Source organism: Chelonia mydas, chromosome 4 (assembly GCF_015237465.2).
Source record: "Chelonia mydas isolate rCheMyd1 chromosome 4, rCheMyd1.pri.v2, whole genome shotgun sequence".
NCBI lineage: Eukaryota > Metazoa > Chordata > Testudines > Cheloniidae > Chelonia > Chelonia mydas.
In genome coordinates, this window is record NC_057852.1 from 139512251 (window position 1) to 139537277 (window position 25027).

Sequence of the window (25027 nt, forward strand, 5' to 3'; positions counted from 1 at the left end):
AGAAAATGTACTTATTTGCTTTGTCCTCGAGCCTCTCCTGCAGCAGAGAGTTCCGCAGGTCAGTGATAGGATCTGAAACCCACAGTGAGATGGGAGACATTAGCTGCCCTGGGACCCACAGGGGCAGGGAGGGAAAGGGGCCCAACCCTGGGAAAGCAGGAGGGTTCTTTGATTCATAGCCTGAGTCCAGAAGCCTTCAGATCGGCTCAGTGACTCACCACCTGAGAGCACATGCTGATGCCGCAAGGCGGGGCCCTGCGGGGAGCATACACCCATAGAACCCCCGTGGGTCAGATAACCAAGCCAATCATCTCTGCCATCACATTGAGCCGGCAGCGTGACCTCCTTATGCAGCCCCTTTCCCTTTGCCTATCCTTGTAACCGCCTTGGTCCCTTGCCTTCCTACGCTCCACAGGCCGGCTTGGTTCCCCCCGCAAACCCGGAGCAGCTGTTGATCGCGCTGGAGCCGGAAGCAGCCTCCATCTATTGCAGGAAGCTCCGCCTCAATCAGCTGATTGACTTGAGCTGCAAACCTCTCGCCAATGGCCTCGCACCAGAGCTCTCCATCGACTCCAGCTTCAGGCAGGGTAAGCAACTGCTGTACTATGGACACCTCGTCTGGGGGTCTGGGGACAGCTGAGCCGTGGGGTGGGCCACAAGCGGAATTAGCTCGCTGGCCCCAGCCCGACCCCGACAGACTGTGTGTCTGCGTTGTACAGTTCAGCACAACCGGCCATCTCTGCTCAAGAAAGTCCCCCGGGGGAGACTAGCAGGGTGCTGCCGGTCCCGGCAGAGGGTGATGGCCAAATTGTGGGGAACAGCAGGTGGGCCTGCAGCTCCGGGCTGTGATGTGGTAACCGAGTGGTGGAGGGGTCCCAGGACTGGAACAGCGGGGATCTCAGCGGTGCAGGGGGGAGGCGCGTTGGCAGAGCTGGGGGGGCCACCACAGGCATCACACAGGGTGCTACAGGTCAGGATTTGGGGTGCCGATTGAGCGGTCGGAGGCACTTGCTGCGTGTCTTCCCACGTCATGCCAGGGGTGCCAGCTACACTGCCTGGCTGGATCACGGAACCGATGGCACCCAGCCAGTTCTCAGCCCGGGCTGTGTCGGGGAGCAGTGGTTGAAATTCCCACGTGCGCCTTTCATTTGGGCGTATTAATGGAACAAACTGCAGCTAGTAAAAGAGCAGTTATTCCAGGCGGCTTTGGTGAGATGTCAGAACCAGCTGCCACGTCCTGGGTTGTTTCCTCTGCACTGTTGCAGCAGGGCTAGGCCAGAGAGCTTTGTCCCAGGCCAGCCTGCTGGGAGCTGCTCAGCATTGGCAGGGGCTGGTTCGGGACTCCTGGGCAGAACCGGTCTCTCTTTCTCAGAAAACATCCCTAGGCTTTCCCAGCCTGCACCTCTCCACTTAATATAGCCCCATCAGCATCACCAGCCGTGCCACTCTGTTCATCTCTTCTCTCAGTCCCGGCTCCCTGCTGCTTCTACGCTAGGACGAGTTGCAGATTGCCAAAACAAAACCCTTTCCCCATTCAAATCCTTGCTGAAGATTTCCTTCTACCACCAGGGAAGCCCTGGGTTCCCGCCACCCTGGGCTTTCCCGAGGCACTCCTCTTCTCTGTGCTCATCTGTTAGACTGCCAGCTCTTTCCACTGTCTCATTCTGTGGCTTGTGCAATGCCAGATACATCATAAATGATCTGGGGAAAGGGGTAAACAGTGAGGTGGCAAAATTTGCAGATGATACAAAACTACTCAAGATAGTTACGTCCCAGGCAGACTACGAAGAGCTACCAAAGGGTTTCTCAAAACTGGGTGACTGGGCAACAAAATGGCAGATGAAATTCAATGTTGATAAATGCAAAGTAATGCACATTGGAAAGCATAATCCCAACTGTACCTATAAAAAGATGGGGTCTAAATTAGCTGTTACCACTCAAGAAAGAGATCTTGGAGTCATTGACTTCAGTTCTCTGAAAAAATCCACTCAATGTGCAGCGGCAGTCAAAAAATAGAACACAATGTTGGGAATCATTAAGAAAGGGATAGATAATAGGACAGAAAATATCATCTTGTCTCTATATAAATCCATGGTACACCCACACCTTGAATACTGCGTGCAGATCTGGTCATCCCATCTCAAAAAAGATCTATTGGAATTGGAAAAGGTTCAGAAATCGGCAACAAAAATGATTAAGAATATGGAACGGCTTCCATATGAGGAGAGATTAATAAGACTGGGACTTTTCACCTTGGAAAAGAGACAACTAAGGGGAGATATGACTAAGGTCTATAAAGTCGTGAATGGTGTGGAGAAAGTAAATAAGGAAGTGTTATTTACTTCTTCTCATAACACAAGAACTAGGGATCACCAAATGAAATTAATAGGCATCAGGTTTAAAACAAACAAAAGGACGTGTTTCTTCACACAACACACAGTCAACCTGTGGAACTCTTTGCCAGAGGATGTTGTGAAGGCCAAGTCTATAACAGGGTTAAAAAGAACTAGATAAGTTCATGGAGGATAGGTCCATCAACGTCTATTAACCAGGATGGGCAGGGATAGTGTCCCTCGCCTCTTGTTTGCCAGAAGCTGGGAATGAGCCACATGGAAAGTATCACTTGATGATTACCTGTTATGTTTATTCCCTGTGAGGCACCTGGCATTGGCCACTGTCGGAAGACAGGAGACTAGGCTAGATGGATGTTTGGTCTGACCCAGTCTGGCCGTTCTCATCATACCACATGATGATGATGATGATGAAATTCTTTCTATTCTAACAGTAACCCAGGAAGAGTTTGAACAGCAGCTACTAAAGTTAGATATTTTTAAATCAGCTGGTCCAAATAACTTGCAACCAAGAATTTTAAAAGAGTTGGCCAAGGAGTTTGCTGGTCAGTTAATGCTGATTTTCAACAAGTCTTGAAACACTGGGGAATTTCCAAGGAACTGTAAGAAAGCTAATGTTGTGCCAGTATTTAAAAAGGGTGAACAGGACAATGCAGATATTTATTGGCCTGTCAGCCCGACATCAATTCCAGCCAAAACGACAGAAGGGGTCATAAGGGACTTGATTAATAAAGAGTTAAAGGAGGGTAATGTAATTAATGTCAGTCAATATGGGTTTATGGAAAATCGATCCTGTCAGACTAACTTGATGTCTTTTTGATGAGATTACCAGTTTGGTTGATAAAGGTAACAATGTTGGTGTAATAGACTTAGCCCTTGTAAGATGTTTGACTTGGTACCACAGGACATTTTGATTAAGAGACTAGAATGATACAAAATCAACCTGCCGTACATTATTTGGCTTAAAAACGGCCTAACTGATAGGTCTCAATGTGTAACTGTAAATAGGGAATCATCATCGATTGGGTGTGTTTCTAGTGGGGTTGGTTCTTGTCCCTGCACTATTTAACAGTTTTATCAATGACCTGGAAGAAAACATAAAATCATCGCTGATAAAGTTTGCAGATGATATAATGTTGGGGATGTGGTAACTAATGAATAGGTCAGGTCAGTGATACAGAGAGATCTGATTTAGGTTTGCAAACTGGGAGCAAGGAAACAGTATGTGTTTTAATATGGCCATGTGTAAAGTCATAGATGTAGGGAAACGAGAAGGAAGGCAATACTTACAGGATGGGGGATGTATCCTAGGAAGCTGTGACTCTGAAAAAAATGGGGGGGTCATGCTGAATAATCAGCTGAACATGAGCTCCCAGCGTGATGCTCTGGCTGAAAGGGCTCCTGCAATCATTTGATGCATAAAGAGAGAATAGTGAGTAGGAGCAGAGAGGTTATTTGACCTCTGTATTTGGCACTGGTGTGACTGCTGCTGGAATCCTGGGTCCAGGGCTGGTGCCCACAATTCAGGAAGGCTGTTGATAACTTGGAAATGGCTCAAAGAAGAGCCACGAGAGTGATTAACAGATTGGAAAACCTGCCTTACAGTGAGAAACAAACCTGTTACATTTAGTAAAAAGAAGGTTAAGGGGTGATTTGATCACAGTCTATAGGTACCTATAGGGAAACAGAAATTTGATGTGGAGGGCTCTTCAAAATAGCAGAGAAAGGTCTAACAAGACCCAATGGCTAGAAGTTGAAGCTAGACAAATTCAGACTGGAAATAAGGTACATATTTTTAACAGTGCGGGTAATTAACCATTGGAGCAGTTTATCAAGGGTTGGGGTGGTGGCTCCATCACTGGCAATTTTAAAATCAACATTGGATGATTTTCTAAAAGATCTGTTGTAGTTCAAACAGGCATTAATTCAGGGCCTGTGTTAGACAGGAGATCAGACTAGATGATCACAATGGACCCGCCTGGTTTTGTTCTCTATAATCTATGAACTGCCAGCTCCAGACAAATCATAAGTGATGCTAATTCTGGATGTTACACCCGACAGTGCACGGGACCTGCTGGAGATAGAATCCCCACCCCCACCCCCTCGACTGACTCTGAGCTCTGGTAATGGGAGATGTGTCGTTATTTTCACTGGTTTTAGCACCCAGAGACTCCAACCGAGATCAAGACCCAGGTGTGCTAGGTGCTGTATAGACACAGAGGTAGGCTCACTCCCGACCCCGAAAAGTCAAAGGCCAGACACAGCAACAGAGTGTAACCAACACATGGGGGAAGGGGGATCATGGAGGTCCTGATAAGAAGGTTATGTGGAGCTCAACAGGCCAGGCCTGGCCTCAGTTCAGTCAGATATTTTAGCACATGTGTAACTATAAACATGTGTAGTCCCTGTGAAATCAAAAGGGCCGCTCGTGCTGAAGTACAACTCGGAATCGGGACCTGGGTAGGCAATGTGGTGGCTAGGAATCATTTGTGTGTGTGTGTGAGAGAGAGAGAGAGAGAGTGTGTGATATAAGAACATAAGAGCGGCCGTATTGGCTCAGACCAAAGGTCCATCCAGCCCAGTATCCTGTGCTCCAGCAGTGGCCAGTGCCAGGTGCCCCAGGGGGAACGAACAGAGCAGAGCAATGATTGAGTGATCCATTCCCTGGCGCCCATTCCCAGCGTCTGTCTACGTCTAAACGGGTGGGGTATTCGTGTGTGTGCGTGTATGTAATATGTCCGTGTTGTACATGGCCACGTGTAGATATGGGGGCGGTGAGTGTATGCGTTATATTGGGTCCCCGCAACGTTCATGTCTGAACCCTCTCTCCCCGGTGGCGCCCAGCCTCGCCCCCCCTGCCTGGCTGAGTCCTTACTGCGTCCCAGCAGATGGGGGCCAGAGGCGCTGGGTCACCGGGTCTGGGGAGGAGCAGGTGTTGGAGGTGGCCTATTGACAGGGCAGGGGCGATAAGAGCGGGTGAGCCAGGCAGGGCAGAGCCATGAAGGGCCCTGAGGGGGCAGATGCGAAGCTCCAAAGGTGGGGGTGGGGCAAGAAGAGGTTAGGAGCTCTGCAGAACCCCTATTCCCATGGCACGATGGGCCTGATCCTGAATGGCGCTGAGCGCCCACATTGGCTGCAGCTGCTGAGGATCAGACCCGTGGTTCACAAACCACGTCCCCGTGTCTGTTTCCCGTCAAGCTCCATGTTGCTCTTAAGGCTTCTGCCCTTTCTCGTCTCCTTCCCGCTAGCCCCAGAGACCCTCCCTCCGTCATCAGGCCTCATCGCCCTGGCGCCAGAGGGACAGTCGCTGGCGAAACAATGAGGCCCGTGCGTGTGTGCGTCTGTGTGGGCGTGTGCGCATGTGTGTGTGTGCACGTGCACATGTGTGCACGTGTGGGTGTGAGTGCATGCTGGTGTGTGCCTGTGCATGTGTGAGTGCATGTGTTTGTGTGTGTGTGTGTGTGTGTGAATGCACGTGTGGGTGTGGGTGCGAGTGCATGCTGGTGTGTGCGTCTGCATGTGTGAGTGCATGTGTGTGTGTGTGCGTGCGTTTGTGTGTGTTTGTGTGTGTGTGAATGCACATGTGTGTGTGGGTGTGGGTGTGTGTGTTTGAAAGGCAAAAGCTTTCAGAGCCCCCTGTGGTTGCAGGGAAAGTGTCTCTCCAAAGCAGCAAGTGGCCCCTCTGGGAAATTAGCCACGGAACCAGCCCTGTTTCCTGAGCTCACTGAGGCCGGGTCAGAGGGTTCCCATATCAAAACAAAAAATAATGCGAATAATGTCAGTGTGAGAGGGGGAAGGCAGCCCCATCTGGTCTGCATTATGGGTACTTGGCTGGCGCTCAGCTGCTCTGCTTACAGAAATCCCGCAGCTCAGTTCCTTTCTGACTGTCTGGGCTGATTTCAGGGCTCTTATTTGGGAATGACCCCCCTCCCACCCCTTCACTTGGGACTTCATTTAGGTTACACTGTCTGGTTCGGATTCCTGGACGTCCTTTGCAGTTTCCTGGATGTTCAAAGTCAGATCCACGATCCTGAACTCCTAGCAAGCTGGAGTGCGCCTGGCCTTTCAGGTCCAGCTGGCCAGATCCAATCAGTGTAAATCCCCAGTCGCTCCATCACGTCGCTATCCCAGAGATGAGCCTGGGTCAGGTTTAGCATTAGAGAGACACACACTGAAGTCAGCAGGGTGAGTCTGGATTTACACTAGAGTTACGGAGATCAGAATCTGGCTCCAACCCCATGGCAGTCAGTGCGTGATTCTGGATTTACCCCAAGATAACTGGAAACCGAATCCAGCCCTGGCTCCACTGCAGTTCTGTGTAGCTGAGAACAGAATCTAGTCTGTCCTCAGGAACTGCGGTACGGCCAGACACTGAGGTTGCCAATCACATGGAGCTCTGCAATTTGGGCCACCCCTTCATTCCCCTAGTGCAGCTTACAGAAAAGCAGAGAACACCTGCCCTCGTCTGCCCTGCATCCCGCAGGGCCTCTCCCTCATCACCTGCCAAGAGATGCAAGCTGGATGTGTGCATCACGACTACAGTAGAGCTCTGCTGTGGAACACACACCAGTCTCAGCCCAGGGCCCGTAGGCCAAGCGTCTACAGTCCTAACTGGCCCCCTTGCTGGCCGTCCCAACAGAGAGGCATGGGCTTACTAGGCTCTTCCCACTCCCGGAGGCTGCCTCTCCAGGTCAGGCAGAAGATGGCATGTGAGGAAGGGACCCTGCCCTGCCACTGGCCTGCTGTTTCTTCTCTGTGGGTAAACAGAGTCACCCAGGGCTGTCCTCTTTGCTCCGAGAAAGCAACGCTGTGGCCGTCTGCGACAGAGGCTGCACTCCATTCCAGGCCTGTCTGGGGCCTGGGTTAGTCCAGCGCTGATGCCGTGAGAGCCACGGGGTCTGTCTGTGTCCTGCAGCCCACCCTCCGCTGTCACATCTGCTGTGGCAGCAGCACTGATCCCAGTGGGAGTTAGGCACCTGAATGCCTTCTGAGGAGCTGGGCCTCAAGTCCTATAAACTCCATGAGTGCCACCGGCATGACTAAAGGCTCAACAGCGTGGTGGTGCCCGTGTGGCTAGCTCAGCCCCCAGGACCTTAGCCCACGTAGGCACGAGGGACCACGCGTGCTGAGTGTCAGCCTGTCTCTGTGCTGGAACCAGGGAGGGTTTGTGCTGCAAGGCGGGTGCCATTTGTGGGCTTCAGTATAAACCAGCCAGACACAGGCCTCTGGCCTGACCGGAAGGTGTCATTTGACACAGGGCACCAGGGTCCATCGCGTGACGGAGGAGTTTGTCCAGAGCTGTCCGATCCGTCACGCCTTCTGTGACACAACACGGATCTACCCAGCAGCTCTGCCAGGCTCCTTCTCATCTGTACCAGGAGTTCGTAATAATGTCCCTCTCTCGCAGGTGAGCTCAGAGCATGTTAGAATATTGTCTGCTTGTCTGCCCAGCCTCACTGGGGCAGGATGGTCACGTGGTGAAGGTACTGGCTTGCAACTAGGGAGACCTAGATTTGATTCTTGGCTCTGCCCCAAACTCCCTGTATGACCTTGGGCAAGTCACTTAATCTCTCTGGGCCTCAGATTCCTCGTCTGTAAAATGGGGATCATGGTACCACCCTCCTTTGAGATCTACCGATGAATAGCACTAGATAAGAGCCAGGCTGTGGTGTTAGCTATAAAATGGGAACAATAATTCTTATCTACTGTTTTAATGCCTGTGAGATGCTATAGTCATGGTGGCCAGCTAAACAGCTAGAATTGTCCTCCTCTACCAATGGGGAAACAGAGGCACAGAACAGTGGTGCTACTTGCCCAAGGTCACACAGCTGGCCGGTTTTGTGTCTTAACCACAAGATTGCCCCTCTTGTTGTACAATCTCCAGCTCATCTATTCACCCAACTTCTGCCTTCCTTCTGTTTGGTTCATTTCCTCCGAAGAGCCTCTGACTGGCTGTTTGACAAACTGCATTAGAGAAGCAAATATCCTGCCTTGCTTTAATATCTCCAGACACCTGGTCGGCTTTGGGCAGACAATAGATGTTTTCCTAGTCAAGATCTGAGTAATTAAAGTCTCCCATGGTCATAACCCTGTTTTCTTACAGGTCTCTCATCTGTAAAAACATCTCTTGCTCTCCTTCCAATCTGCCCCGGGCGTCCCCAAATCCCCCCCCTTACTTTCCTGGCCTTAAATTTCCAGTTTAAACTGTCTCTGTCTCAGCTAAGCCTTTGGTTTCCCTGTGCTTGCTTGTGTCTGTCCCTCTCCCTCTTGTCCCTTGGCTTTCATTTTGCCCGTCCTCTTGTTAAATTCAGAGCCGCTGAGCTTTCAACCTGTTTTTCAGGCGCAGTCACACCACAAGACATTAGAGCAAATCCCGAACTGTCTAGGAGCGTCAGAGTAGACACCATGGCCGCTGAGAACTCCCTCACAATACCAGGGGCAGAACCCAGGTTCCTTGCTTTAAAAGCCCTGGTTAAAGCTACTTGAGCTAAAGGAGAAACTCCACTAAGTATAGAAGATCTGACACACAGCTAAGCAGCTCTGGTTCCCTCCAGCAGAGGGTGGTGCTGCTTAAACACCGCTCATTGCCCTAGTTTCCACTGCAGGCTCTGTAATATTTACCTCCTGAGAAAGTACCCTAGCTTAGGGTGGCCAGGTAGCGCGTGTGAAAAACCAGAACACTTTTTTTTTCCCCCGGGGGGGAGGGGGGCGTATAGTTGCATATATAAGACAACGCCCCTAATATCAGGATGTCTGGCATCCCTACCCTAGCTGTACCCCAGCAGTAGAATCATTGCCCAGGACATTGTGGACAAAGCAGGCGCAAATGGTGAATACAAGGCGAGAGCTTTAACAGGTGTAGATCCGTCTTGCACCACTGAAGCTGATTTACACTAGCTGAGCATCTGGCCTCTAGACTGTACGATCTTGGAGGCAGGGACCTGTCTGTGCTCGGTGTACGGTGCTCAGCATGCTGCTGGGAGGCAGTGGCGTTCATACCGGAATAATAATAATTAATGAATAGCAGTAAATGAACCGCAGAGAGCTGTGGGCTCAGTCCGACCCCATAGGCCTGTTTCTTCCCCATGATCCGTGCCTGCGTTTTACAGAGCGAGAGGTTTTGTGGGGCGGGAGCGTTTAGCGACATGCCGGTTGTTTGTTGTTACATCCTTGGGCAAAAGCTGATGAGCTAACAGGGAAAAGCACATCCCAGTGAGCCGAAAATAGACCCCTGGACAGGCAGCCCCACCCTCTCCACACATCTCCCCACCCTTCCTGGCTTCGCTGACCAAACACATCTTGGCCAGCCCTGCTTTTTATCTGGCATCTTTGTGTTTCCTCCCTGCCCCAGCGTAATGAGAGCTTCGGGGGCGGGGGGCGAAACGCCACCCCAAAGCTACAATCAACCCAGGAACAACATGGGAGCCACAGCGCCATCCTGTCCACTCCTCTCCCGGGGGGTGGGGAAGGAGGTGAGGTCAGCACAGACCAGACAGGAGTTACAAGCCAGCAGTGGCTCAGGTGCTGGTCTTGTCAGATCTACAGCTGAGCAGCATGAAGCTAGTTATTGCTTGGCTGGGAGGAAATGCGGGGGGCTGGTAACTAGGGGGGCCATATCCCTCTGTCAGTTTTGAGCCAGTCAGTACCTCACCAAGAGGCTAGGGGGTGCTCCGCTCTCTGAGTGGATATTGAAGCAAGGCCCCAGCGTGGCACGTGGGGCTCTGTGTTGCTCAGTCATTCAGAAGAGAAGCTCTGGTTGCCCTGTGTTAATCGAGGGGGCAGTAACTGCCGTGTCCTGGCCAAACTCCAGCTCAGGGAGTTGCACTGTGAATCCCATCCCGCCCTGCCAGTATTCTCCTTCCTCGTATTCAATCATAGAATCATAGAATATCAGGGTTGGAAGGGACCTCAGGAGGTCATCTAGTCCAACCCCCTGCTCAAAGCAGGACCAATCCCCAATTAAATCATCCCAGCCAGGGCTTTGTCAAGCCTGACCTTAAAAACCTCTAAGGAAGGAGATTCCACCACCTCCCTAGGTAACGCATTCCAGGGCTTCACCACCCTCCTAGTGAAAAAGTTTTTCCTAATATCCAACCTAAACCTCCCCCATTGCAACTTGAGACCATTACTCCTTGTCCTGTCCTCTTCTACCACTGAGAATAGTCTAGAACCATCCTCTCTGGAACCACCTCTCAGGTAGTTGAAAGCAGCTATCAAATCCCCCCTCATTCTTCTCTTCCGCAGACTAAACAATCCCAGTTCCCTCAGCCTCTCCTCATAAGTCATGTGTTCCAGTCCCCTAATCATTTTTGTTGCCCTTCGCTGGACTCTCTCCAATTTATCCACATCCTTCTTGTAGTGTGGGGCCCAAAACTGGACACAGTACTCCAGATGAGGCCTCACCAATGTCGAATAGAGGGGGACGATCACGTCCCTCGATCTGCTCGCTATGCCCCTACTTATACACCCCAAAATGCCATTGGCCTTCTTGGCAACAAGGGCACACTGCTGACTCATAGCCAGCTTCTCGTCGTATTGTTGCTGTGCGCTGCGGAACAGCAGCCGAGCCCCACCCCAGAGGTGACTGCATTGTGGGGGTGAAGTGATCCCTGGGCACCCTTTGGGTGCAATGGCTGCTAAGTGCTTTGGAACAATGGGGGCGGACGTATCACACACACACTGTCACAAACAAAGATGCTGCCCTGCGTCTCCAGCAGCTCGGCCCATGGTTCGCTACGCAGCCCGTTGCACGTCCAGACATCCGCACCAAGGCCAGCTGCTGACAAGCCACTGCGGGGTGGAGCCCTGCCCCGCCCAGCTGCGCTGCTCCTGGAGGGTTCTGCGGTGGGCCGGCTGAGCTAGCCGAGAGCCGTCTCCCACTCCAGCTCGACAGGCCAGGAACTCGGGCCCCTGATGCGTGGGCAGCAGCCTTGTCACCGCGGCCTGACAGGTCACGCTGTAGCGTCTCCGAGTTCTGGGTGACGCCTGCACAGGGCCGCTCTGATTTCACTCTCCCAAGAAAACACAATGGGTAATTTGGTGCAGGTTTTTATCTGGCAATTTCGGGGTGATTTTAAGGCCATAAAACTGAAAGATGATTAGCACCGATTGGGGCAGACACGATGCAGGCAAGATATAGGGAAACCTCCCCCTCACAGCTCTGCTGATGCCCCGCAATCCCAGTCCTCCAGCCCCCCATTATTCCAGTCCTGGGCTTCCCACATACAGCTCAGCTGAGGCCCCCCTTTCTCAGCCCAGGTCCCCCATTATTCTAGTCTTAGGGTCCCCACACACAGCACCATCAGTGCTCCTCAATCCCAACCCACCGCTCCCCCATCAGTCCAGTCCTGAGGTTCCCCCCCTCAATCTCAACTCAGCCATTCTGCTAGCCCAGCCCTGGGTTCGCCCCCAGTTCGGCTGTGCCCTGCAGCACTGCTTGCTCTTCTGGTCTGACTCCCCGAGCTCCACTGAGAGGTGGTTTGAACGACAGTCAAGGTCAGACCTCCACACAGCCTGTCCGGCTCACAGCCGCCCCCCGTGGCCCCGTGGCCCTCTCACACCCGATCCCTTTGCTTTCTCCTTGCAGCCAGAGAGCAGCTCCGGCGTTCCCGGCACAGCAGGACCTTCCTGGTGGAGTCGGGGGTCGGCGAGCTGTGGTCCGAAATGCAGGCAGGTAGGAGGGGCCCTTTGTTCATGAACGGGAAGTGGGTGGGGCCCATCGTAATGAGGCGAAAGCAGAGCCCACCATCTCGGGGGACGGGATCCGCTTCCAGGACCCCCGTGAGCGCAGCCTCCACGCCCTGGCCACAGGACCAAACACAGCCACAAATAACCCCCCTTAGGATTGAACGCCACTGTTAACTGACTGCAACTCTCTGGCTAAGGCGTCCATGGCCCGCGTCACCGTAGTATCTGGGCGCATCCCAATCTTTACTGGACTTACCCTCCACACGCCTCTGTGAGGCAGGGCCATGTGATTATCTCCACTGCACAGGTGGGGAAACTGAGGCACAGAGCCACTAAGTGACTGGCCCCAGGTCACACAGGGAGTCTGTGGTAGAGGAGGGAATTGAACTCAAATCTCCCAAGTCCCAGGCCAGCCCCCTAGCAAACAGATCCACCCGCCCCCCCTCTCCCTCCCCACACACACACAGAGGAAGGTGTCACCCTTGCGCCAAGGAAAGACCTTGTGAGGTGAGACAGACATACGGAGTGGCCCGGGCTCTTCCCAAGTGTCTCTGAAGCCAGTGGTCTGACACCGGCGGGGCTCGTCTACACAGGACGTCAGAGCGCAGCAAGCCGGGGTGTGACTCCCCAGCGCCCCCGCTGGCCGTGCGGGAACGTCTGCAGGGTGCTTTGCCGTACCCGGGGTGAGGGCACTGCAGCTGTGCTGTACAGACATCCCCTGAGGGAAGCTTGCCCGGCTGCTGGCCCAGCTGTGTCTGCCCTGTTGGTAAGCAGAGACCCCCATTCGCCAGGACTGCCGGTCAGCCCCTTGCCCAGCACTTCTAGGAACAGGGGAACGTCCGGGCTCTATACAGCTGTCTAGCCCAGCACCCCGTCTCCAGCAGTGGCCCGCAGCAGATGCTGCAGAGTAAGATACCGGAAACCCTGCAGGAGGCGGTGATGGGATGACCTGCCCTGAGGGGAAGCTTCCCTGTTTCTCTAGAGACACAGCTGCTCTCCAGCTCCCCCATTGCCAGGGTGCAGAGGGACAAAGAAAGGCGGGTGGGAGCCACTTTCCCTTCCCAGGAGGGAGAGCCCTGGCAACGCCCACGAGACCTCCGGAGAGGGAAAATCCCTGGGCACTAACCAGCAACCTCCCCCGCTGGCCCTGGCTCTCTCCAGTCGCCCGCACAAAGCTGATCTTAAGCTGCAGCTAAATAAATCCAGCTGGTGCCTGCCCCAGGCCGGGAGCCAGCTTTGTGCTACACTTGGCAAGGGGAATATCCCTCTGCAGTCGGTCCAGAGGCCCTGGCCCCACTCTGCTGCCACGTGAGCCCAGCCCACTGCAGAATCTGTGGCATGGGTGGCAATCAGCTGGGGGGCAGGGGAGCGGGCTGGGGTGATTTCATCTCGCTGGCGCAGTCCGGCAGCCCCCAGACCCAGGCAGACGTGAAAGAGCCGGTAAACGGCCGAACGTACCGGCTTCCCCAGGCCAGCCATTTAAAGGGCCCGGGGCTCTGCTGAGGTAGCAGCGGCTGGAGCCCACGGCCCTTTAAATCACCGCCTGAGCCCCAGGGCTCCCGGCCGCCTCTGCTACCCGGGGGCTCTGGCAGCAGGGCTCTGGCAGCGATTTAGAGGGCCAGGGGCTCCTCTGCGGTAGCGGTGGCTGGTAGCCCCGGGCCCTTTAAATCATGGTTGGAGCACCTGGGCTCCCGGCCACCAGCGCAGCTGGTAGCTCCAGCGGTGATTTAAAGGGCCTGGGGCTCCCAGCCGCCGCTTCCACAGCCGGAGCCCCGGGCCCTTTAAATCTGATTTAAAGGGCCCGGGGCTTTAAAGGCCCCGCCTCTTCCGGTTGAGGCCTCACCCCCCTGCTCAGGACTCCCGCGTCCCGGTAAGTCCTTTATGTTACTTTCACCCCCAGGCCCAGGACACTGCACCGTCGCCTGGCATGGCCTGTAATGCGGTCAGCAGTGCCTTCCTGGACTACAGAGCCCAGGTCAGGGCTTAGGGGATACCCTGTGTGATGACACTAGGCTGGAGGAGAGAGAGCCACCAGGCCGGCAGCCAGAAGACAGAATCCCCTTGATATTAGCCCACTCCTGTCTCTTCTCCGCTGCAAACCAATGCTGCAGTTCCCCCTGCGCTACCACCTTTCACCAGAGCTCTTTCTACGCAGCCACGAGCTAGCGTCTGCGAGGTCGGCAGTGTTATCCCCATTTTACAGCTGGGGAAACTGAGGCACGGAGTAGGGACGTGACTGGCCCAGGGTCACCCCATGGGCTCAGGGCGAGAGCCCTTTCCTAGGCCTCTGTTCTACCCACTGGGAACAGCTAGCCCAGAAGATGAGATGGACCGGCCACACGAAGCGACCCGAGCCGCAGCGCCTTCATCCCTAGCGACTCAACCGTGCTCAGTAATTAACGATTCCTAACACTCCTCAGCCAGGGACCGCGGCGCGCTCGGCAGCGGAAGGCGCATGAGCTCCCACCTGACAGCTGCGGAAGCGGGAGCAGGGCGGCGAGAAGCATTGATACAGCAAACACTGCAGATGCGAACGCCCCCTGAATCCAGATTTAGGGGCCTAAATAAATGGCTTGATTTTCTGCTGCGAGCCCATCAGCTGCCATGAGAGTCATTAGGACTGATGCGCTCAGCACCTGCCAGCCAGGTCCCTGCCTCCCAAAGGAACGGGCGGCCGCTGGGACCCCCGTGCCAAGCAGAGCCGATGGGACGCCCTCGTCGCCGGGCTAGCTGGACTTTCCCCAGCAGCTGGGGTGCAGCTAGATGCAGGGCAGTGAGCCTGGCAGCACAGGGCAGGTGCTGGCAGGGGCTCAGCCGTTCCTCCCAGCGTCACCCGTGTCTTAGCAGAGCGAGGGCGCAGCCAGCCAGCTCAGCCGCGCCTCGCTCTCTGAGCAGGGGATGATACGCACCTGCTGCTGGAACCTGGGGCCGCCTCGCTGAAACTCCCAGCCACCCCATATGCACAGCCAGCAGGAGGCTGGCCAGAGCACAGCCTCAGGGAACCCCCTGGGTGGGGGAGTCCTTGGGGCAGAGGGGCAGTGGCATGGGGAAGCAAGGAGCCAAGCCACTTGGGAGAGGCACCATCTCCCTCTGCTAGGGGGTGCCGGCAGGCCAGCGATGCCTGGTGCTCAGCAGCAGCTGGCAGAGAACCATCTTCACACACCACCGGCAGCGACGGCCAGGGCCCAGGGCGCTCTGCGTACCGTGGAAAGGCCGGCTGGGGGGCAAGGGGGCAGGAAGACCCCCCGCTTTGCCTCAGCTGCTCCACCAGAATCTGACCCTCTTACAGGGACAGCTGGAGAGAGGGTGACAAGGGGCGAGATCTTTAGTCTGGAGCAGGAGAGAGGCACTTGCCCAGGAACCTAACGGAAGCCGGCATGCTCCTGTCCCGCTGGGCAGCGACAGCATGGACCGAACTTCCAGGGGTAGCCCCGTTTCTCAGCTAGCACCCGGCGCTGGCTGAAAACCAAGCAGAGGATTCTGGCCCCAAACCGTTCTGGGGTGGAGTCGGGACCCTCCTTCGCTCCACGCATACAGGAAACCGCAGGAAGATCTGAGAACACACCAGGTGTCACGCTTGCAATAGCACCGCACTGCTCTTCTGCAGCACACTTTCCAAACCCCAGATTGCAACTGGGGAAACCGAGGCACAATGCGGGGTGGCAGCTTGCCCAGGGTCACAGAGGGAGGCAGAGCTGGGAACCCACACCTGCTAATATCCTATGCTCCGGTTTAGCCACCAGGCTCCTCGTCTCTCTCAGGGCAGGGAAGTCCCTGGACATGTGGCCTTGCGACCCACGGGCTTCTGAAAGGCTCTTACCGGCAGCGCTGCCTGTTGGCTGCATTGTGAAGCTCCCTGCCTGAGTGGTGCCCACCAAGCCCATATTAGGCCTGTTCTGTCTGAAGCCTGGTGCCTTCAGTGGACTTTCCAGAGTCGGGACGGGAGTGCGGTCTAGTGGTCAGAACACACGGCCAGTAATCAGGCTAGCACTGCGGATGACTCAGTGTGTGTCCTCTGTGCATCATTTCACTGCTCTTGGCCTCAGTTTCCCCATCTGTACAGTGCGGATAACAGCCCTGCCTTGCCTCCCACGGGGGTCGGGAGCTAAATCCATCAAAGGCTGTGAGGTGTTCAGCTATTACCGTACTGGGTGCCGTATAAAGACCTTGGATAGATTTGCCCTTGGTCCCACAGTGGGTCCGCAGCAGAGCTGGGGTCAGAACCCAGTGTCCAGACTCGCACTCCAGTGCCCCGTCCGCATGCTTCTTTCCCTTCCGTGCCCCTAGGAAAGCGGGGGGGGGGGGGCATATTCAGCACTCAGCTCGCGCTGGGCTGTCCCCGGCTTCCCGGGGCAATCGGTGGCAGCTGTGTGGTTGGCTTCAGAGAGAGCAGGACCGGGGCCGTCGTGTTCTGTGTTGGAAGGTTTTAAGCTGCGGCAGCTGCCGCCGGTAGCGTGGGGGGCTCCCAGGCATTGCGCTCGACACCTGCTCCCCGCCACATCGCTGCGAGACCTACCACTGAGTCAGCGCCCCACCCCGCCCTGAGCGCCCAGGCAGGCCCAAGGAATGAGGACACGGCCCCAGGTGACCCCTTGGTGCCAGTTACCAAGAGGAATGGACCAGATCCTCCCCGAAGCCTGCTCTCTTCAACAGCCTTCCTGCCTGGCAGATTGCAGGGGCTGCACCCTGGAGTGGACAAGCCGCTGTTCAGGGGCGTAGCGATTTCCCTTGCTCCGGAGGAATTCGGAAGGAAGGGCTGAGGTCAGCTCCCTGCTGGCAGGAAATCGCTCCTTACCGTGCATCTGGCTGGCTCGCAGAACGCTGACATGGCTCAGGAGGGAGGGCTGGATTCAGTGAGGATTGACCATGGAGGAGCAGTCGCTGGATGGTGGGAACAGTGCTCTGTGCTTCCACGGCCCCTTCCACGCTCCCTGCAAACCCCAGTCCAGCCCCGCCTGGCCTGTGCGCAGGGAAGGGCCGCAGGGTCAGGCTGAGAAGCGGCCCACGGAGGGAGCATGGGGGGAAGCCCCTGGCTTGGAGGGAGCTGTCTCCAGAGGTGTCCATCCCCTCTGGGGCTCTGCAGCATAAGGTACAAGCAGCAGCCCGGTGGACGTAACTGACGAGCTCGGAGCCTCGCGCAGCCGGCGGGAAAGTCCCGTAGGCATGAGTCCTGTCCCCGTGTGACCTGCCCCATCGGCTGCATTGGAGTCTCACTACTGTCAGGGAGAATCGGGCCCATTGGCTGGGCAAGGTCCCCAGGATCAGGCTCTAATGCAGCAAACGGCTCAACCTGGAGGGAGCAAAGCAACTCTGGCAGTTGCTTAGACCACCCGGGGCAGGCGCTTTGCTCCGGTCACAGGGCGGCTCTTAGCAGTAATTAGCAGGACCGACAGTGGCCCCTACAGGCGCTGATCAAGGCCCCCTTGTTAGGGCCCTACCAAATTCACGGCCCATTTTGGTAAATTTCACAGTCAGAGGATTTTTAAAATCTTAAATTTCATGGTTTCAGATATTTAAATCCAAACTGTCCCGGTGTTGTCCCCGTGGGGGTCCCGGCCGCCGGGGAGGAGGGGCTGCAAGGCTGTTGTGGGGGGCGGGGGGGGTCACGGTATCGCCACCCTTACCTCTGCACGGCTGCTGGGGCGACGCTGCCTTCAGAGCTGGGCAGCAGGAGAGCGGCGGCTGCTGGCCAGGAGCCCCGCTCCGAAGGCAGCGCAGAAGTAAGGGTGGCGATACCGTGACCCAGATCTCACGGGGGAAGCCAGATTTCATGGCCCATGAGGCATTTTTCATGCTCATGAAGTTGGTAGGGCCCCATCCATTGTGCTAGGTGCTGCATAAACTGCAGAGACATGCCCTGCTCCCAAAAGCTTAGGGTTTAAGGGCCTGATCCAGAGCCCATGGAAATTAGTGGGAATCTAATCTTCCCACTGACCTCAGCTGGCTCATCGGCTGGGGTCAGTCAGTGGCTTGGACTCTGCAGGGCTGGAAAGGGAGGTCAAAGCCAGGCTCCAGGATGCCAGGGTTCTCGTCCGGCTCTGACACTTACTGGGGGGCAGATTGTGCTCCCCTGCTTGTGAGGGGAGGATCTGAGAAGCCCCCTCCTGCACTTGGCACCTCTCAGGTGTAGATGGGTATGGTGGCAATCTGGGGTGCAAGGTGCCCCAAAGGGGATGGGACCATGGTGCACCAGTGCCAGGAAGAATAAGCTGGAGGGGTGTAGTAGTGGGTGGGCTCCCCTGGCATGCCTGGCAGCTCTCTGATGTGAGGCTGTGCTTGAACAGCATGAATGATAGAGCCCTGCTGGTCCTATGCAAGTGCCCGCCCTGCTCTGTGCCTCAATTTCCCCTCCTGTAAAATGGGGTTCATGGTAATGAGCCACCTTGGTAAAAATGCTTTGAGATCCTTGAACAAGTGGTGCTGTGGTGCCTCAAACTCGGTTTCAAGGGCCTGATTTGACATCCGTGGCAAAGCTCCCGTTTGCTTCACTGGCCCGGAATTGGGCCCACCGGGGTGTATTGAGCCACGACGAGGGGCAGAGCTGTGGGTGGGCCACGCCCTTCCTTCGGGGACCAGCAGGGGAGCCCGAGCCAGCTGCAACATTCCCAGACGCCTCTGGTACCACCCGGCAAAGCCACCACCCAACCCAGGGTGTCCTGTGCCTCAGGTCACATAGACTTTCCCTCCCTCCTGCACTCCTGAGAACGGCGATCTCACCGCTCCAGGCAGCAGTTCCCCAGGCTCCCCTCTCGGCCCAGCGGCGGTGGCCCACCCTGCTTAATGAAACGCTGAAGGATTCTTGACTCAGCCAGCCGGCCGGGCCTCAGCCCGACTCCCCTCGTGCAGCGTTAAACACCACTGGTGCAAAGGATGTGAAACAGCCCCAGGCTTAGAGCCTGTCAGCCAGTCAAGGAGCCAGGCTGCTTCCCTGCAAATAGAAAAGCACCGAGTGTCAGCTCAGGCTGTTTGCTCCTCAGAAGCCCACTAGATGCTGGTGAAAAGATCTGTGCCTCCCCCAGACGTCCCACCTTTCAGTGTCACGACCTCCAGGCCCCAGCTCACCAAGAGGGATTGAACCGGGGTCGCAGCGCAGACTTGAGCTGAGAGTGCAGAACTAGTAGGTTGTTATTCTGTTTGCGAACTCGTTTTTAGCTGGAGACCCACCAAACCCTTTACACTTTACAAAAGTGATCCCCCCCCCCCGCATTTTGGCCAAAATTGGTTAGGTTTCTGTAGCAAACGGTTTGGATTGGGTTGGTTTTCAATGAACCACCCAAAAGGTGAAGCTGAAATTGGCATTTTTAGAAATGTTGCCATGCTGGTGGAAAAGGCCGTTCCAATGGGGAAAACGGCTTTGTGAGAAATTTCGGGCCAGCTCCATCCTTTGGCGGAAAGGCCGGTCTTTGCTTTCAGTCATCCAATAAGGAGGGGAGAGAACGACATGTGACTTAGCCGAACAAGGCTCTTCCCGCTTCTGGCCAGGAGCTCCACCCTCCCTTCCTTCCCCTTCCTGCTCCCCCATCACTGGGGGACGCAGGTGTCTTAGGGCATCTCTGATGCGGAGTCTCCTTGGTTAAGCAGTAACTGACCCCACCCCAGAGGAAGTTTAAGGAGACAGGGAGTAATTGTCCCAGTTGGCCGTGGGGATAAGAGCATCTGTTTGAGATCCCACATGGCCAGGACCTCAGTTTAATGCCTGATCCCAAAGAAGGGTTCCTCTGGCAGCACCGTGCCCCCTATCATCGTGCTGGGGGATAGACTCATTCCTGACACACAGCGAAGAGCGCCTGCCTCTAGTGACCCCCTGCGTGACGCTGGGTTCTCCTCCCAGCCGCATCCTGCCCTGCTCTGGCCCTCAGGCCCGAGCTTTGCAACGGGCGTTTCCAGCTATGGAGAGGCAGAGAGTGAGGGGCGTGGGCGAGGGATGGGGGACGAGCACTTGGCTGCATCAGGGCTGCCCCCCCCGTGTCACATGGCAGAAAGGAGGGGGCAGGGTCTCAGGACTCAGTGTCTGTACGACCACAGTTCTCCTGCCTCACTGGTCTGCGACTCAGGGCACCTGAGTTCTGTGCCTGGCTCTCCTGCTAGTCTACTTGGTGACCTTGGGCGGGTCTCTTCCCTGCTCTGTGCCTCAGTTTCCCCACCTGCAAAAAGGGGGGGCCATGAGACCAGCCTGTGTTGAGAGCCATGGATGATGAGAGCTAGGGGAGGTTGTTGTTATTTTCTTCCAGGTGACCGTTACATCGTGGCTGACTGCGGCGGCGGGACGGTGGATCTGACCGTCCACCAGATCGAGCAGCCGCAAGGGACGCTCAAAGAGCTCTACAAAGCCTCAGGTGGGATGGCGACCCCCGGGAGCCATGTGCCAAGGGCCCGATCCAGTGCCTGTTGGAGCCGGTGGAAAGACTCCCACGGCCTTTGGATCAGACCCCCAAATGCTTCCCCCCTCCCGCCCCAGCTAACGGCTGACCCTCTGTATTGGGTGGAAGGATTGGAGCATCCATCGGTCACTGCTCCTGAGGGAAAAGCCTGTGGAGCAAAGTGCCCCGGGGCTGCCTCTCCTCGGCCAGCATGGTGCCATGGGCCTTGGGGCACGGGTGTGTCTGGAGAGGGGCTCGGAGGAGGGGATGGTGGTGGCTGTACGGATCGGGTCAGGGAGGGTGGCCCATGCGGGGTGGAAGGTGGTGATGGCTGGGGCCTGGAGGGCCTAGCTTAGGAGAGGTGCCTGGAAGAGCTTGGCTAGCAAGCAGGCCGAGTGGGCATCTGACTGCGCTCTGTAAATACATTGGGGGCGGGGGGGGGGACACCGGAGAGGGTGAAGAGCTTTTAAGTTAAAGGACGATATGGTCACAAGAGCTAATGGGGATAAACTGGCCACGAACAAATTCAGGCTATGGCTGAGAAGGTCTCACCATTGGAAGGGCAAGGTGCTGGGTCAGTCCCCCCCCACACACACACTCACACGCTGGGGGTTGTGAGGCAAAGGATGGGATTAGTTCGAAGAGCGAGCTGGACAAAGGCGAGTGTGATTGTACGTGGGTTGCTCGTGATGGCGGCATGCAGGGCTCAGCAGCCCTGGGGCTCACGTCCGGCTTACGTTCTATGTTCCCAAAACTCATGTTTCAGCACTTCAGCTGGCCACAGGCTGGGGTCAGGAAGGGATTTCTCTCCCCGCCACCAAGTATATTCCGGGAGGGTTTTTTTTTTTTAATCTCCTTCCTCTGGAACATCAGGGATGGCCACGGCGGGAGATGGGACATGAGCTAGGCTGGGCCAAGGCGCCCAGTTGGCACCGAACATCCTCTTGCTCGCTCAGCTGCTTGGCTGGCTGGTTCATACTCAAGTGCTCGGGGTCTTACTGATCACCACTTGTGGGGCTGGGAAGGAAAAGGTCAGAGGGGGCAGTGGTGCCGGGGGGGGCGGGGGGGGGTCACTTTGCTGCAGCTGGGTGTGAGTCACTTGCCAGGCTCAGCTGGGCCTGTCTCGCCTAATCAGTTCGCTGCCGTAGCGGGGCCGCTCGGTGCGCGGGCTCCTGCAGGCTGTCACAGCTGGGGTAACTCCGGTTGCTGGGTCAGTGCGCGGGGGGTGGGTGGGGTCGGTGGCCCGGGCTATATAGCAGGGCAGACGGGATGCTCCAGTGGTCCCTTCAGACCTTGCCCCCGCTGACGCGGTGGGTGATGGAGGCCGGTGTTGTGGGCAAAGGCGGTGGGGACGGGGGGGGGTGGTGACCCGATGGGGTGTGATTAGCAGGGACGAGCTGGAGCAGCAGTGGCCGTAGCTGGGTCTAAATTTCAGGCCTAGGGGAGGGGCTTGGGCGCAGCCTTGGACTGAGGTAGTGTGACACGTCCAAGGAGCCATCCCACTCCCGCCCCCTAGTAGCCAGTGCGGGACTGTTCCCGTGGCTGTGTCCTGCCCGCTGGGCGTCCCCACTGACGGGAGCGTTCCCAAGCCATAGAAGGAAAGGCGATTGTCCAGAATGAGTCTATGGCTACACGGCAAAGATAAGTCGACCTATGTTAGGTCGACTTACAGCCACCGCATTAACTACTGTGGTGGCTGATTTCCAGACTACCCTCCTTCTGACGGTGCACGTCCTCACTAGGAGCACGTCCACCGACTGACGAGGGGCCGTGTGGGGCGCTGAGAGCCAGGGCTCGCTGCTCCATGCAGATCCCCTCCGGGAGCCCATCTGCCCCTGCTCCCCTGGTCTTCTCTCCTCCCCACGCCCAGCCAGGAGCAGCGGGGCAGCTGCCCAGGGCTTCTCACCTCTGCACTCCCAGCCAGGAGCAGAGGGAGCCACGTGGGGCTTCTCGCCTCCTGCGGGGAGATCCGCACCAGGAGTCCGGTCGGCTGCCATGCTCCCGGGGGGAGCAGGGAGCTGGGGCCCTGGACCCCAGGGGGCAGCAGGGCTCCCTGTGGGGAGCCTGGGTGGCAACCCGGCTTGGAGTGGAGACCCAGCTCCATAGTGGGAGCTGGCTTTCTTGTCAGGTTCAGGGCTCCAGAGTAGCCATGAAGTAGACAAGAATGAGAGCCAACAGCTGATGTAAGGGAAACGGTGTCTACACAGACATGGCGTGGCCCTAACTCCAGTGACATAAGCCCTACGCTGCTCGGGGGGCCGGGGGGGGGGGGGGGGTGTTATGATGTCAGAGTAAAACTGTGTAGTGTAGACAAGGCCTAAAACCCTGGGTCCCCCTGTCAGGAGCTACCGGTTCAGCTGGGGAGACAGCTTCTCCCAGGGACAGTTCCCCAGTGCCCCCCAGCATGCAGCCCCAGTCCCGCTCCCAGGCCCAGCAGCTCAGTGAAGTGTGGGGTTGTGGCACCATCTGGTGTCCAGAGGGAAATTAGCTATAGACTTCCGACTGGAGGATTGCTGGGGGCCTGCAGAGGTCCCCACCATGGGCAGCGATGCTGAGGAAGTGCAATGGACTGGAGTCACGTTAAGCCACTTAAGAGAAGGGTGAGAGACAGCGCTGGGTTTCTATGGTAAAGTTTCCCAGTCACATGGCAGAAGGGTTCTGTGCAGTGAGGTTATTGAGAGGGGAGGGCCCGGGAGCATAGAAAAGACCCCCCTTTTCCCCCACCAGAATATAGGCCAAGCCTGGGGTGTCACACACCTGATCATGCTGAGGGGAAGGAGGTCATCAGTAGCAGCTTTGCGTTTTGAGGGTTTTTCAAGCCCCTGCAAAAACAGCGACCGAGTGATGCCAGAAAGCGCCAGACAAGCCCCAGGTGACCAGGGTTTATTGGGCCTACCACGGCCCGACACGATGCAACCTAGGTTTGAGCACCATCTGCTGGCGCTTTGGCTAGTGGCTATTTCCAGCCTTTGCCATGAGGCCGGGCTGCTCCCTGCTGTCTAGTCCCAGGTCTAGCTAATTGCCATCGCCTCGAGCAAGAAGGCTGCGGCAAGGGCAGGGCCCCAGCACCGCTTTCACTGCAAATGAAGCCCTGGCTGCCGCGCCTCCCGAGAGGTAGAGACCAGCCGGCTGCGCGTGTGGACTGTGAGCTGGAGAGTGCCTGGATCTAGCCCCAGCCCTGTTTTCTGACTGCAGTGGATAGGTGCCACTGTGTGCCTCAGTTTCCCCCTTTGTGTGATGGGGAGTGATAATACTGACCCGTCTCCGTGAGCGTGGGGGGCAGATGATCATGAACTGGCATTGGCAGAGGGCTGGGGAGAAGGGGCTCAGCTCCCACCATGCAGGGGGCAGCATACAACTGCCAGAGGGATGGACACGCAGAGCATTGGTCGGCCTGGTTCACCAGGTAGGAGGTCCCCTGTCCTGCTGCAGGGGGAGAAGGGTGGGGAATGCGGTGGGGCTACCAGCCATTGCTTGAGCTGTTGTTATTCGACTCCAGCTGGGCTCTAGGTCCTAGGGGCTCTTGGAGGGGAGCCCTGGGGCGCAGGTGAGGTGGGCTCGCTCCCCTGGGGAGGGGATATCTGTAGCCAGGACATGTCCAGCCTGGGGAGAGGCGGTTCCCGGAGAGGGCCGTCGCTGTGGGAGACGCTCTCCGCCAGTGGTGGGTTACAGGGCTCCATGCAGGAACGGCTGGCTGCGATGCCCTGCGCGGCCGTGCACATCGGCCGAGCCCATCAGCATGGGCGGCTTCCTGGCCCTATTGACACCACTGGGCACGTGGCCATAGACTTGGGTGGGGCCCGGACGAGTGTGGGAAAGCCCCAGCAAAGAGGGGGCTGTGTGGGCTGTCTCCAAGGCTGGGGGGCAGCTACACTGCAGACTGAGCGGGCTGCCACTCAGCTGTGAGCCCGCGCCCCTGTTCCGTCCACACCCAAATCAGTCCGACTGGGGTTAGCAAGCGCTCAGGCCCAGGGGCCGAGAACCCTGCAGGGCAGGGGCGGCTCAGGGCCCGAGTCCTGCCATGACACAGGCCCAAGCCCCATTGGTTTGCAGTGTGGCCGCGTTATCATGGCTGGGAGACCTGGGACCCCCCCACTTGTAAACCCAGGGGTACAACACAGAGTGGCGCTCGAGCGCAGGCTTGGAAACCCCACGACCCCAAAGAGCCAGGCTTCATGTGCAGTGGAGCCAGCCCCGTACTGTGAGGCAGGGTGTGTAGGGTGCCCCCCCCCCGGGGCCAGAGCCGGGGCAGTTAGACAAAAAGGGACCATTCGCTGAGCTGTGATGTGCAGCGTAGCTGACTCCCGTGCCTGTTGGGAGGGGAGCTGGGACCGACCCCCTCCCCAAGGGCTGTGCACAGTGGACTGGGGTGGGGGAGGCAACCTGAGGCAAACAGCAGCTGCCTACCCTGCAGCATGGGGGTTTCCTGCAGTGGGTCCCCACCGGCCGCTTTGGCCCGCTGGGTTTCCTTCCTCCCCAATCTCCTGCCCACCCACATGCCCCCGACTCAGCAGGGAGCTGGGCACGGGGAGCCATTTCCCTCCCCTGAGCCCTGACCACTGCCCCTTCCCACGGAAACCAGCCCTGGAGGCTGCGCCATGGGGGGACGGCTCCTTGCGGAGAGTTCCC

General features: G+C 56.9%; 1 protein-coding gene across 3 annotated transcripts in view; it reads left to right on the forward strand.

Moving 5' to 3' along the window:
* HSPA12B (heat shock protein family A (Hsp70) member 12B) overlaps positions 1-25027 on the forward strand; it is a 65772-nt gene that overhangs the window by 34167 nt on the left and 6578 nt on the right. For all 3 annotated transcript variants that reach the window (XM_037898428.2, XM_043544976.1, XM_037898427.2), the window contains 3 exons: positions 416-587; positions 11938-12024; positions 20270-20374. In XM_037898428.2, coding sequence (XP_037754356.1) covers positions 416-587; positions 11938-12024; positions 20270-20374 — 364 coding nt within the window. The remainder of the gene's footprint in view (positions 1-415; positions 588-11937; positions 12025-20269; positions 20375-25027) is intronic.